The 14,960-nt window shown below is 42.4% G+C and overlaps 1 protein-coding gene across 2 annotated transcripts in view; it reads left to right on the top strand.

Annotated features, from left to right (window-relative positions):
• The first annotated feature begins 211 nt into the window (after nt 1-211).
• The window catches only part of ANKS6 (ankyrin repeat and sterile alpha motif domain containing 6), a 48,285-nt gene continuing 33,536 nt past the window's right edge, over nt 212-14,960 (top strand). The window contains exons 1-5 of one of the 2 annotated variants that reach the window (XM_075921528.2): nt 212-685; nt 2,521-3,020; nt 5,923-5,967; nt 10,060-10,264; nt 12,687-12,793. In XM_075921528.2, coding sequence (XP_075777643.2) covers nt 339-685; nt 2,521-3,020; nt 5,923-5,967; nt 10,060-10,264; nt 12,687-12,793 — 1,204 coding nt within the window. In that variant the 5' untranslated portion in view covers nt 212-338. The remainder of the gene's footprint in view (nt 686-2,520; nt 3,021-5,922; nt 5,968-10,059; nt 10,265-12,686; nt 12,794-14,960) is intronic. The other variant, XM_075921527.2, reaches the window with a different exon arrangement.

The raw sequence follows: 14,960 nt of genomic DNA, 5'->3' as shown, positions 1-14,960 counted from the left end.
TTAATTGGGATTGGTCCTGCCTTGGGCAGGGGGCTGGACTTGATGACCTCCTGAGGTCTCTTCCAGCTCTATGGTTCTATAAGCCATTGAGAGCCCTTCCCACATCAGTCACTGCAATTGCCCAGGCGTGTCTCCAGGACGGGGCCCGCGCGCGGGAAGGAACTGCTGCCGGAGCAGCCGGGGACGGGAGCGGGGTGTAACATGAGACCGGCCGCCCTTCCGCGGGCGGAGCGCCGAGCTCTCTCTCCTTCCAGGGCAGCGAGGCCCATGCCGGGGGCGCAGGCAGGGGTCGGAGGCGGCGGCTGCGCGGGGCTCGCACGCCGCGGCCGGCGCTGCCGATGGGGGAATGCGGGGTTCCCACCCAGGTCCAGCTCTTTCTCCGCGCCTGCGAGCAGGGGGACTACGAGAGCGCCCGGCGCCTCCTGGGGCTGCCCGGGGGCGGCGCGGAGGCGGCGGGCGGCTCCGCTTGCGGGGCGGAGGAGGCGGCGGCGGAGCCCGGAGCCGGGGAAGCGGCAGCGCCTCCCCCTTCGGTGCCAGTGGATTGCACGGACGAGGCCGGCAACACCGGGCTGCAGTTCGCCTCGGCTGGGGGCCACGAGCAGCTGGTGCGGTTCCTGCTGCGCAAAGGGGCCTCGGTGCAGAGTCGGAACCACTACGGCTGGAGCCCGCTCATGCAGGCGGCCAGGTAGGGCCGGGCGCTGCCCGCATCCGCTCCCCGGCCGCCACTGAGCATGCTCCGGCGCCCTGGCTTGCAGCCGTGGCCCGGTGGGGCCTGCCCCCTCTCAGCAGGCTGGGGCGTGAGAGCTGGTAGGGCGCAGGGGTTCGGCAGTGGGCTGAGCAACGCCTCTTCCAGCAGCACCCCGGGCTGCTCGGGCGTGGCTTGGCTGTGAGGGTAACCACCCAGCCTGTTTCTTCATTTCAAGGGAGCGAGTTAGAAAACAAAGCAAAGCCCTGTGCCCTGCTGGAGAGCAGAGGAAACGTCGGCCGTGGCTGGCACAGAGCGGAGTTGTTTCTTCCTGAGCATCATCATTTGTACACGGCTGCTAGACGAGTGTGCCTGTTCCTCCCTCCACATCCTCGTGGCTCTTGCTCATAAGAAACAAGCAGCCAGTTCCCTCCCCGAGTAGTCAAAGTATTACAGGTCCGGTCCTTTGGGAGAATCGTTGTGCACTCTGGACAGAGAAGGCGTTCTGGTTTTGATCATTCAAACTCTTGCTTTAAGCTATTTTAAAATACCAGTTTAAACAATCACATTGCTTGCAAGAAATGATTGTTTTGCTGGTGAGGAAAGGCATGTCAAATGTGAAATTGAATAAATGTTAGAATTTAATGTTAGTACATTTCCTTTTCCCATTGTCCTTTAGTTTATAATTATGATAAATAGTGGGCAGGTCACCATAGCAATTTATAAATGTCATCAAATTACAACTAATACCACTGAATAACTGCACTATGTGGCTGTGTCTAGACTGGCAAGTTTTTCCGCAAAATCATCTGCTTTTGCGGAAAAACTTGCCAGCTGTCTACACTGGGCGCTTGAATTTCCGCAAAAGTACTGATGATCTCATGTAAGATTGTCAGCGCTTTTGCGGAAATACTATGCTGCTCCCGTTCGGGCAAAAGTCTTTTTCCGAAAGACTTTTGCGCAAAAGGGCCAGTGTAGACAGCAGAGATTTCTTTTCTGCAAAAAAGCCCCGATCGCGAAAATGGCGATCGGGGCTTTTTTGCAGAAAAACGCGTCTAGATTGGCCACGGACGCTTTTCTGCAAAAAGTGCTTTTGCGGAAAAGCGCCCTGCCAATCTAGACGCGCTTTTCCGAAAATGCTTTTAACGGAAAACTTTTCCATTAAAAGTATTTCCGGAAAATCATTCCAGTGTAGACGTAGCCTGTATGTATTTTTAAAAGCAGCATACAAATAAAAGCAACTATTGAGCATCATCTCCTATGGGAATAAAAGATGCCTAAAAGTTTATTTTATTTGTTACTGTTCCTTTGGTTAGGAAATCTTGACTGAGGAGGTCAGATGTTTGGTCTACTGAAATCATGAAAAAAGTCCTGTTTCAGTGGGCTTTCCCTAATTTCTCTAAACGTTTCACAGGACAAAATAGAAAACAGTTTATAACATTCAATAAATAGAATCAGATTTCATACACTTTATCAGTCATAGAGTTTACTATAGCATTTATCACAGCTGTCTATGGCCCCAACCCTGCACATGGGATTATTCACTTTTTAAATTATATGTATACTTAAATACCTTCTTGATCTAGGATATTTGGGTTTTGTCCAGATCCTTATAGTTCTGTTGATTCTTTTAAAACCTAATTTCAAAGGATGGGGGTTGGGCTGCAGTGATAGTCTTAAGTACACATGGTACATTTTCAATTGCCGTAGGTACAGTAGGGAAGTTGAGCATACCAAATAACTGTTGTAGCAAAATTTTCTCACATGCTGTCTGTAAAAGATATTTATTACAGAAAAACTGGTATCTCTTTTCAATTCTTTTGCTTTCTTTTAAGGTTTGGACATCTAACTGTGGCCCACATCTTGTTGGAGAATGGTGCTGATCTGAATGCACAGAATAAACTGGGAGCCAGTGTACTTACAATGGCTTCTAGAGGTGGCCATGTCAGTGTGGTGAAATTGTTGCTGGAATCTGGAGCTTTTGTTGATAATTATGACCATTTTAATACCAGTTTCGTTGAGAACAGCAAAGAGGAACTGCCAGATATAATACCACTAATAGCAGCTGCCCAACATGGACATGAAGCAGTGGTGCATTTACTACTGGACTGGGGAGCTGATTGTAATTACTCTTTGAAGACAGTGGGCTGGAGTCCTCTAATGCTGGCAGCAGTTAGTGGAAAGCTGAGTGTGGCACAACAGCTCGTGGACAAGGGAGCCAATCCTAATCATCTAAATGTGCTGCATAAAACATCTTTTGAAATCTCCATTGGCTTCAAACATAAAGACATGAAAGATTATCTGGAATCAGTAACAACTGTCAGACCCCAGACAGGTATGGGCTACTATTCTTTTGGCTTCTTTTCTGCAGGGTTTAGTTTAGACATTTTGGAGACATAAGAACCAAAAAAGTAGTTATTAATGTACATTTTATTCTGTGAGGCACAGAGCTAAGAACATAAGAATGGACATACTGGGTCAGTCCAAAAGTCTCTCTAGCCCTGGAGTGGAGGCGGTTCGCTAAGGTTAGCCCCTGACCAGCCACCAATGCTTTATTTACTCACACGTCTGCAGATATGGACATTTGCAGCTCCTTTTGGCCATGGATCACTATTCCTAGCCAATAGGTGCTGTGGGAAGCGGTGTGGACTGTTACATTGCTTCTTGTAGCTCTGCTTGTTTGGAAAAGGCGATCTATGGGCAGCGAAAGCCACAAACGGCTGTACCTTCGGACGTGCAGGTAAATAACCTTGTCTGGCCCACTAGCTGCTTATTGCCCATCCCGCTGTAGCACAATAGCATGTCCAATGCCAGTTGTCCCAGAGGGCTCGTCATCTAGATGTTTTTGGAGTGGATTTACTCACTTTTGGCAAACATGCCATGTGTCTGCAAGCAGGTTTCTTCTAAATAACATGGAGGTATGTTGCTATGTCCATAGTTTTAGGGCAACAAGACAGAATTTGACTTGAAAAATTAAAATGAAACATTTCATTGTTGAAGATGGGATGCTGTGTGCACTCTTTTAGGGGGAAAATAAAATGATTTTTTCAAAGGGGCAAAGACATTGACAAATTTGAGGCAATCCAGAGAAGAATTATGAGAATGATTCAAGTCTAGAAATCGTGCCTTCCAGTGACATACTAAAGGAGCTCAGTTTTATTAGTTTAACAAAGAAAAGGTTAAGAGATGACTTGATCAAAATTTAAATACATCCTGATAGGGACAAGAAATCTTACACTAGAGGTCTCTTCAGTTTAGTAGGCAAAGGCATGGTAATATTGGACTGGAATATCTAAAAGGAAATAAGACAGTTTTTAACAAAGCAAATAATTCATTTTGGAAAAGACTAATAAAGAATGTGTTAAATTCTTCATCAATTGAAGTCTTTAAAGCAAGATTGAATATTTTTCTAAAATATCTACTGTAGCTTATCCACAAATTCTGTCTGATTCAGGAATTACTGAGTGCAAGAAATTATGCTATCAAAATTTTTATATTGGCCAAGGAGGTGATTGATATAAGACAAGGACTTAATTTTTGCCATAAACTGGGATCTAGTTCTATACTCAGGCATAAAGGGCATTTCTCTCAAGAGTCAAGGCAGCAGATAGGGAGACTCACATTAATTCTGCAGCCCTTAGATGGGTATCTGCTAATATGCTGTAATCTGGCTGGCTGATGTACCAGGTGAGGGAAGGAGAACTCACCCCCTACATAACAGCAGACATCAAGTTTTCTTCTCTGGGTTTTTTTTAATCCACAAAATTAAGACAAAAACAAAACAACCCAAAATGGTCTGACTGCCTCTCAGGGACGTTGCCTTAACCTTTGTCTTCAGGGCTTCACAGTCCTTGTAGCACATTGTCCAGTGAGTCCCCAGCTAAGGTTTCCTCCCAGCCATCTGCTGTTCTTTGCAGATGACTTTCTATAGAGACTTTCACTCTACAGGTGCAAGGCGTCCCCTATTCCAGTTATTTTCTGACTCTGGGTTTGTCCTTTCTGTCTCTTTGCCTACAAGTTATCCTACAGAATTTCTTCTAATGCATGAGACTAGGATCAGGAATTCTCCTTCTTCCTTTGGATTCTCCTCTTAGCATTTGATTCTACTTAGTATTTTGGAATTACTTCCTGCAAAGTCCAGTTATGGACAGAAAACTGAGTAAAAATGACAACTTCTGACTTGGTAGTTCTGTCCACCATTTCTATATTTAGTTTAAAATACGTCATTACTTTTTACTCCTGTTAGTACTGAAATGCCCATAATGCTTTGGAAGATGAAGCTGGATTTATTTTCTGACTTGTATACATATAGCAGAATATATTACTTTTCCCCTTAATATGATACCAACAGTTCCTTGAAACTTCACAGAGATTTATGAAGATAATGTCAGTGCCCTAAAAAATCTAAAATTAGAATAATTTCATTTGCAGAATTATTATCCTCTGACTGTCCAATGCTTGGACTGTACAGCTGGGGATGGATCACCTGATAATTGCCTTGTTCATTCTTTGTGAAGCATCTCACCTGAAGCATTTGACCACTATCGCAAGTCAGGACACTAAGCCAAATGGATCATTGGTTTGACCCAGCGTGGCCCTTCTTATGTTCTTTTATCATTGATAAGTATGAATATGAAGGCCTTGGGAATGGAGGGGTCGGGGGTTAGAAAAATAATGTTTATGTGAACTGAGCAAATTTGGTGTGGAAATCTATGAGTAGAAATGAAAATGGAACCTCACAAAGCTATTCTTGAGTTATGCTTCAGAGTAGACATGTACTTTGGGGAGTATTTGCCCCCAGTGCAGAAGTTCACATTTTATTCCTGAAATTCACACTAATGCTTTGAATCATATTGTAGGCCCCATGAAGTGAATGTCATCCTTTAGCAGGAATTTTACTCTTCCAGACATATTACTGTATATATTTAAAGAGTTATTTTCCTTAAACAGAATAGATGTTGGGTGGCAAATACCTCTAATAATTCTTTTTAAAGTCTGTGGTTTTGATCCTACACTGAGAATCCTGCAGATGAGACTGTGCTCCCATAGGGCTCATATTAATTTTTTCTGTGCCTTCTTCTTTACTGATCAAATAGAAGCCCAAATGTACATTCCGGAATAAGATAATTATATGTAGAATATATTTTTAGGGGTGTTCTTTTTTTGCTAAACTAATTGTAATGCAAATTTTTGCCTACACATCTCCAGTTTTAATACAGATATTTGTATTTTCTCAGATAACGACAAGAGGCAACCTGATGTCTTTCATGCTTTGAAAATGGGTAAGCATTAAAACAATTCTCCACCACATCTGTTTCTTGAGACTGCAGTGCAGACTTCCTTGCTAATATAGGAAATTGAGACCATGTGTATTGTAGTTACAGGCTGTTAACGTGTGTGTGTGTGTGTGTGTGTGTGTGTGTGTGTGTGTGTGTGTGTGTGTGTAGTTACAGGCTGTTAACAAGTGTGTGTGTGTTCGTGTGTGTGTTCGTTCTTTCAGTGTGCTATCCCAGCTCTGTGGAGATAACTGAGACAGCAGATTTTGGTCGAACTGCTCAATAAATCCACAGACTCGGTATTCAGTTAAAGAACTTGGTCAGGCTTATTGTCGATGAAGCACCATGCTCTTGCCCCGGCTCAATGGTTACTATCATACAGACACATGTAAACTCATGACAATGGACTGGCTCAGTGAATAGTGGGACTTTCCATTCTTCTTTCAGCCAGACAAAGAGGCTGCCTCTGAGATACATCTTTATACACCAATGCAAACAAGTTACATTGGCGTAGCAGGGTGCCACTGCAACTCCTTGCCTTATGTTCAGTCAAAACATTACTATCCATCACGTTGTCATCCATTTCAGATGAGTCAGCATGCCCCTTTATCTTTGGGGAATGTGCTGGCACTGAGGTGTTCTGGTACCACTCTTCTGGAATGTGTTTGTGTGTATGTTTTTTAGCCTAGTGCTACTTAGGAATGTGTGTTTCTGCAATATCAGCCCAGTTTTTGCCAGATTCTGTGAATTGGGCCAGCCTCTTGCTCACAACTTAACTTTGCCTTATATCAGAAAAGTGTTGTCTACCTTAGCTCAGGCTGCAGACCTCATACTAAGCCTCTGATACATGGGCATATGTTTCAGGACCTCTTCTTATTGCATAGGCTACTTTGTCCCTTCCTTACTATTTAGATAAAGAAAAGCTACTCCAGTGCTTAGAGAATCAAAGGACTCAAAATGAGAGGTTCTGACAAGTTATCAGAGACATTTACTGCCTATGATTTCTTTGACACACTGGGAGGACACCAAAATGAGAAATCCACTCTGACATTTTCAGGATTCAGTCACAAGCAAATACCAGGGTGGATGAGGTGACAGTCATTAAGAATTTTTCTTGCAATGTTACAGGAGCACAGTACTGTAACAAGAGCTGTGCCATGCTGATCCTGTCAGTTTTTTCAAAGTTTGTATATAGTCCCTCAGTTCTTGTCAGTAGACTAGATGATGTGTCACTAGATTAATCTACCTTTTGGCCTGACTGAGACTGATGACCAGGCTGTCAGAGGATGAGGGGCTGGGTGCTGATGTCACAACTGGTATTGACAATCAGCTTCTCTAGATGACAAAACTGGAGTATCTTCCATGTCTCCAGGAGACTTCAGCAATTTCAGGGCATGACTATCAACATGGGCAAAGCTTTGAGTCTGGAGACTCCATCAATACATGAAGAGACTTAGGCATTTTTGGACTGACCATCTATATACACCCTTCTCGGATACAAATCTTATCAAGAATTAGTGTACAGAGGAAGAACCCACCAGTGACTAGAAAGATAAGCAGACAAGAATTTAAAATTCAGTGTACACAGCAAATCATCTACCCAAACAAAGTCAAAACAGATAAATTACAATATTTCAGCATCATATTGATCAGCAGAAGTCAGCAGTCAATCATTCATGCACAATGATTCACCTAGTTTACATCATAATAACATGGCTAGCTGACACCATTTGCTCCATGCTATTTCACTTGGGCCCACCAACGTGGTTCACAAAATACTAATTAGTAAGTGATATAGCTATATTTCTCATTTCTCAATTCAAGTGCAGAAAAAATACACTTAAAGTCTTTGTAGTTAATCTATTTGACCTATAAGACGAGGGACATATCCAGATTAGATAGCCTGCGAATCCCCAAACCTTTAGAGACCAGTGACTTTTTAGAAGAGCAGCTTGTGATGCTATCTGACATAGTAACGAAGATCTGAAGATCAGTCATCTTAAAACACCAATATTCAAATGGATAATGCCAGAGATGCAGTAGCACAAAATCTCTTATCCCTGCTGTCGGGGATCGTTTACCTTTCTTTTGCAGATCTGAGGTGGTTTGGTTTAGGTCATTCTGGACAACATATATGTAAGGTACAGTGCCTTCAAGCAAAGAGGAGCAGCAACAGGAGAGTATTTTGGCACTTAACAATGAAAAGGTTCTTGAAGGGTCTAGTTAATGTTTTTCTACCAAGGCTCCAGGTACCATCTGGGATCTGCTGCTCACTAACCTATCTATAAAAGGAGGCTTCCTGATGATAGTGATGTGAGCAAGGAGAGTTAGTAAACTCTAAAGTCTTGTACCTCAACCTCCATTCCCCGTTTTTCACAAAACCCTCATTATTATACATACCCACTCCAGGACCTTCACAAGATAATTAACTTTGTACTGGTGTGTTTCCTATAAGCCTCATGCACATGATAAAGAAGTTAGGCTTTACGCTGTAGATTTTAAGAGAGCTTTGGGTACGTCTAGACTACATGCCTCTGGCGACAGAGGCATGTAGATTAGGCTACCCGACACAGTAAAATGAAGCGGCGATTTAAATAATCGCCGCTTCATTTAAATTTACATGGCTGCCGCGCTGAGCCGACAAACAGCTGATCAGCTGTTTGTCGGCTCAGCGCGATAGTCTGGACGCTCCCGTGCCGACATCAAAGGTATTTGTCGACCACCCAGGTATGCCTCCTGGGATGAGGCATACCTGGGTGGTCGACAAATACCTTTGATGTCGGCAGGGGAGCGTCCAGACTATCGCGCTGAGCCGACAAACAGCTGATCAGCTGTTTGTCGGCTCAGCGCGGCAGCCATGTAAATTTAAATGAAGCGGCGATTATTTAAATCGCCGCTTCATTTTACTGTGTCGGGTAGCCTAATCTACATGCCTCTGTCGTCAGAGGCATGTAGTCTAGACGTACCCTTTAAGTTATTACACAGATAAATTTAGGATGTTTAGAAAATCACTTAGGTTTTGGGAGGGTTTTTTTACTGCATATGAGGAACATTGTAAGTGAAATATCATGGCTTTTCAATATCTGTCCAGATGGATTAGATTGTGCACAGGGACTTATTTGCATTTTAGCTAGTGTTCTCAAGTTAGAGAGACTTTGGGCTAATTCAGCAGGAAGTACCTTCTCAAACTGAGAACCTGAGTTATGTGCACAAAATGCTTATACCTAGACTTCCCTCCAGATCTGATGCTAGGTTTGGGAGAGTGCTTTTATAATTTATTTTCAATTAAAAACTCTTCAGCCCACCATCTCTGGAGTTTGTATTGCTTGTTAAACTAGCAGTGCTGGAAATGGTTTGAAACTATCCTGACAAAAGGGGAAATGATATTTGCCAATAACTGGAGTTCTTCACAGATGTCGCTTCCCTACATTCATGCAATCCATCCATCTTCCCATTTTCCCCTCAGTATCTTCTTAAATTTGTTCAGAACAGCAGAAGTAATAAGGCCACAGTGGTTAACAATCATGAAAGTGAAACAGGATTTTGGATTGTTTTAAGTGCAAGTCAAAGTGCAACACTAACTACAGAGTCAGTACAAATGTCTCCATAATGGTTAATGTACACATTTTATACGACTGCTGTAGGGATTTATCGTTGGAATTATGAAATAGTGCTGTGGGGCATAATTATGGGATAATGCTGTAATGTATTCCAGGAGAAGACTGAATGAATTGCTTTGTGTAGATCCAATCTGCCAGTTTATGCAGAACAGGAAAGATGTATTGATCAGTTGAAGGAACAAATAGCACTACAAGTTCTTAGCTGTAACATTTAAACTTGAAATTTTGCAATTGTGTAGATGGAACTATAGTGTATAAGCAGGAATTATATTTCTGTTGATATTGCCATTTCATTTAGTTTTCATCGTACAATATCACATTTTAAAGGCAATACATATTTTAATTATTTATTTTTCCTTTTAAATAAAGACATTTTTTGGTGTCAATGTTAGCACATTAAAATATATATTAAATTAGATGCTGAGAAATTGTTTATTCCTAATATACAATATTGTATTTTTTGTGATTTTCTTCATAGGAAATTTTCAGTTGGTTAAAGAGATTGCAGATGAACACCCAAATCAAATTAATATTATTAATAGTGATGGTGCTTCTCCACTGATGATTGCAGCAGTAACTGGACAGTTAGCTGTTGTACAGCTGCTTGTTGAAAGAAATGCTGACATCGACAAACAAGATAATGTTCATGGCTGGACAGCCCTAATGCAGGCCACATACCACGGGTAAGAGATTTTTGGTAGGAGAGAATTTATTCTACTCCCTAGGTATGGGCACAAAAGTAATTAATTAGGGTATGTCTAGACTACATGCCTCTGCCGACAGAGACATGTAAACTAGGCTACCCGACATAATCAAAGAAGCCGGGATTTAAATATCCCTGGCTTCATTAAAATAAACATGGCCGCTGCGCTGTGCCGGCTAAGCTGATTGTTGACACAGCGCGGCAGTTAAGATGTGGATCGGTCGACAGGGGAAGCCTTTGTCGACCGCTCCCTTATGCCTTGTGAAACTCACTCCACTGTGAGTAGGATGTTGCTGAAAGTGGCACAGGCTGAAAGGTTGCCTTTCCAAAGTCCCTTTTGGGGCTGCAAATCTTTAGCCTTACAGAATCAGAATATCTTCCATATAGAGGTGCTCCCCACTAGGAATGTGAACAGGTAACTGGTTACCCAGTAAGCATCATCCTTAATGGATGATGCTTACCAGGCAATGGTTAACTGGTACCCGGAAGCAGTCCCTTGGGCTATGTCTAGACTGCAAGCCTCTTTCAAAAGAGGCTTTTTCGAAAGATACTTTTGAAAAAGCCTCTTTCGAAAGAGAGTGTCTAGACTGCACGCAGAACTTTCAAAAAAGCAAGCCGCTTTTTCGAAAGAAAGAAGTGAGTCTGGATGCTCTCTTTCTAAAAAGCCCTGTTTGCTTTCAAGAACGCCTTTTTTCGAAAGAGCACTTTTGAAAAAAGGCGTTCTTCCTCGTGCAATGATGTTTACTGCCGTCGAAAGAAAAGCCGCGTTCTTTCGATTTAATTTCGAAAGAACGCGGCTGCAGTCTAGACGCAGGGGAAGTTTTTTCGAAAAAAGGCTACTTTTTTTTAAAAAAACCCTGAGTCTGGACACAGCCTAAGTGGTGTCGGAAGCAGCAGCTCTGCGCAGGGGGCAGGAACCAGAGCCGTCAGCCCCACTGCCCATCCCCCCTTTAATTGGTTAACCGGTTAAACACTATGTCTATCTGGTTAACCAATTAAATGTGATTTTACATCCCTACTCCCCACCCTTCTCAGGAGCAATATCAGATGGTCCTGGGTGGAAAAGGTGAGGCACGGAGAAGAAACTGGCTGGACTGTGACTTCAGCAAGGCAGTAGGTAGAGGCTTGTGACCTAGGAAGTTAGGAAAAATGGAGGCTATGGTCCAGCAAGGGGAGAAAGGCAGAACTGGAGAAGCCTGAGTCCTGGGGTGGGGCAGAAGGAGGAGGCTCATTTTCATGGAGTAAGGGGAGCAGTGATGGGAGTTATAGCACATGAGTTATTGTGGTGAACAGAATTTGTTTCTCTCTCTCTCTTTCTATGTGTGTGTGTGTGTGTATATATATATATACACACACACACACACACACACACACACACACACACACACACACACACACACACACACACACAGAGAGAGAGAGACCCAATTTGTTTAGCTGGTTGATTTTATTGGTAGATCAGAAGTTTCTGTGTATGTTGGAATGTCAGAAATAGTGTTGTCAGTTAGAGAAGGTAGCATACGATTGCTAGCTCCAACCCCAAAACTTAATTTGGGATCCATCTCCCACTATTTTTAGACATTTATTTTTAGACATTTAAATTTCAATTTAAAGGGTGATGCCATCCTGCTGACAGAGCATTCTGTGCAATTCTCCTACATCTTTGGTACCTGTTCACTCATCCCTTGAGTCTAAAAAACTCAAAATCCTTGATCTTTAAGGCATGCTGTTTTTGTTCACTCGGGCTGATATTAGCTGATTGTGAATGGGTGGTTGTTTTTGTGGGGAGCTGAGTTTTGTTGGGAAAATCTTTGTGTTTGTTGCTATTTTAGTTTTGATGCTGTTTTTAAATTTTAAGGCACCTGGAGTGACTGTTAGGTGTCTTTTTTTGTACATTTAAAAATAAGTCTAAATAAATAATATTTTGAACAAACATTATCTCTCCAATCATCTCAGTTTATTAAATGCACTCCCTTAAATTACCAGCTAAATAAAAAAAAGTGCAAGAGAAACACAATAGTAATAGTGTATGAGGATGTGTGGTTGATTTATTTAGTGACATTTATCTCTGTTTTGGTAAAGTCCATATATCTGCTTTTTTCCCCCTTTAGCATGTGTATGCAGGAATAACCTTTGATTATGAAAGGGTGTTCTGCTTTGAGCAGATGACCAGCATAAGAACTATAAATCTCTTAAGACCCTAAAATATGTCTCAATATGGCCTTCTGCACTTAGTTTATATTCTTCCATAGAGAGAAAACAGATTTTCGGAAAGAATTCTGGGTGCCTTTGGGCAATATCAGGATAAATTCTAGTTCAGGAAAAAGAGCATGGCATAAGAGTGAAGAGACTGAACATTAGTACATTGTCACATATTTGACCAGGTTTCTTTTTCCTTACAGAAATAAAGAAGTTGTTAAGTATCTGTTGAGTCGAGGAGCTGATGTCAATCTACGTGCCAAAAATGGGTACACAGCCTTTGACCTGATAATGCTACTGAATGATCCAGGTATGCTGTGTTATAAAGCACAAAGGAAATGCTTCAACAACAGTGCAATGCAACAAGAAAAACATCCCTTCTAATCTCAACATTTGAGTTGTAGAATATAATTTCCCATGAGTTCCATGTGACAGGGAGATTATTTTCTGGAAACAGTATATTTATTGGATTAATTGGTCAGATAGAAGTGTATAGAAATATATGGGTTATAGCTTGTTCTTTTAGGATCTGTTTATTCCTACGGCCTGATTTTTCAAGTGTGGTGTCCAAAGGTTATTTTTGTGTCACCGGTGTCATTGTATTGCAGTGGCCCAAAGACAGTCCTATTACATAGCTAAAAATATAGAGGAAAAATAAAGCATAATTGTAAAAGTGAAAGCTTCCACTTGCAACGAGTTTCTTAGTAACCAACAGTAAAGGGACAGGAAAGAGTGTGTGCCATCATCTGGGAAGTGGTAAACTCCTGGGTAAATCTCTTTTTTTTAGCTCTGTAAGATCAAGTAAAAGTCACTTTGCAGGAATCCAACATCTTTTTCTTGAAAAACACCCTAGAAAGGGAAAAAAACCACCTTTAATCATGCTTTGGTAAAATGTGTTTAATTTTTGTGTTAAGCTGTCAAGTAGACTTCAGCTTACGTTATCTGGCACTTCTTATTCTTACCTGTATCTGAACTGGCTTTTCTGAAATCAAAGAATGCTGTTTCTGATGGAATTAACCTTAGCTATCTCTGTATTTCCTTCTCTCTCTTTCTTTCTCTTTCTCTCTTGCTCATGGAGTGAATAGGGTAGGATGGCAGAGGACTTCTAAAAAATTAGGGAAAGTGAAAAAACGGAATACTAAATAGTTCCTAGCTCTGGTATCGCCAGTTGACTGTCTAGTGTTGAATGGCAATCATTAGAGCTGTACTGACATCTTGACTGGGCAGTGTTACAAAATATACTGTGGGTTATTGACGGTACATATCTGCCTGTAACATGTCACAGTGTCACTGGCAAAAATGTAGAGAAAGGAAACTCATTCAGAAACTCTACTGCTTTGGCAGGGCCTTGGCACTAGTGTTGGTGCAGTGCAGGCAGGGAGTAGAGAAGAGGATTGCAGAAGAAGGCTGGGTGACCCTCAGGAAACAGTTAAGCCCTCAAGGTCACAGAGCCATGTGAGCTAGGCAGAGCTCCTCTCCATCCATGATCTTGTTTGTTCAGGGCACCAGAACAGCAACTTGTTCTCAGCTGTGTTCTCTAAAGTTTCCCACGATTGCAGCATCATTTGTGGGAGCTCAGCTTTACACAAGGTGCTGAGGGCTGTCAATTCTTTAATCCCTCATTGGTACCAGTATCCAATCTGGATTGGTGCTCTCGCTAGCAGAGCTGCACTCAGGGCAGTCTCACAACATTTTGGCATCTAGGTGGGGAGCTCAAATGACGCCTCCATGCCCCCTCGCTTGGACCAAAACTTTGAAAGGTCTCAATTCTGCCTTCTACCTGTTCTGCTCCTCTCATGGTACTGCTCTTTTACATATGCACCAGCAGCAGACACAATTTTCTACACTTTGGGTCCTAGTGGCGCCTCCCCAGTCTGGCACCTGAGGCGGCCACCTCAGTTCGCCTCATGGTAAGGCCAGCTCTGGCTGCACCCAGGGAAGCAATTGGGGGGAAAATCTACTATGGTGATTTTTTTTTTCCTTGTGGTTAATGTCAACTTGTGGAGCTGATGAAGATGTCAGATTTTCTATCCGATCAGGCTACTGTGGGGTCCAGTTCTTCAATCTGAAAGGCTCTTCTGATTCTTCTGGAAATAAGAATGTTTTATAGAACTTTTTCCCCATCAACAGCACTGCAAAGACACAAATATTTAGCTCCTAATACAAAATGTCCTTGTTCTCCTTGTTGTTCTACTCCTTGGGCTTAATAACTGGACATTCAGGTACCCCTGCCAGCTACTGTCATGTCTTCCACTGGTCGATCTCCCCTTAGACCATCCTGTCCTCTTCTGCTACAGCATGTACAATAATCTGGGATGAGATGTTCAAAGATACCTAAAGAGAGTTAGCAAAACCAGTCCCATTGAAATTCTAGCTCCCTTAGGTGTTGCTAATGCCTGTGGGTCTTGTCTTTCTGAGATGTTACTGCTCGGAAACCCAGTGTGTGACTCTGCAGTGCACTAGTTTACTGTGCAGTA

Source organism: Pelodiscus sinensis, chromosome 2 (genome assembly GCF_052426305.1).
Source record: "Pelodiscus sinensis isolate ZL-2025 chromosome 2, ASM5242630v1, whole genome shotgun sequence".
NCBI lineage: Eukaryota > Metazoa > Chordata > Testudines > Trionychidae > Pelodiscus > Pelodiscus sinensis.
The sequence above is the reverse complement of the archived record's forward strand: the minus strand, read 5'-3'. Positions and strand labels throughout refer to the sequence as shown.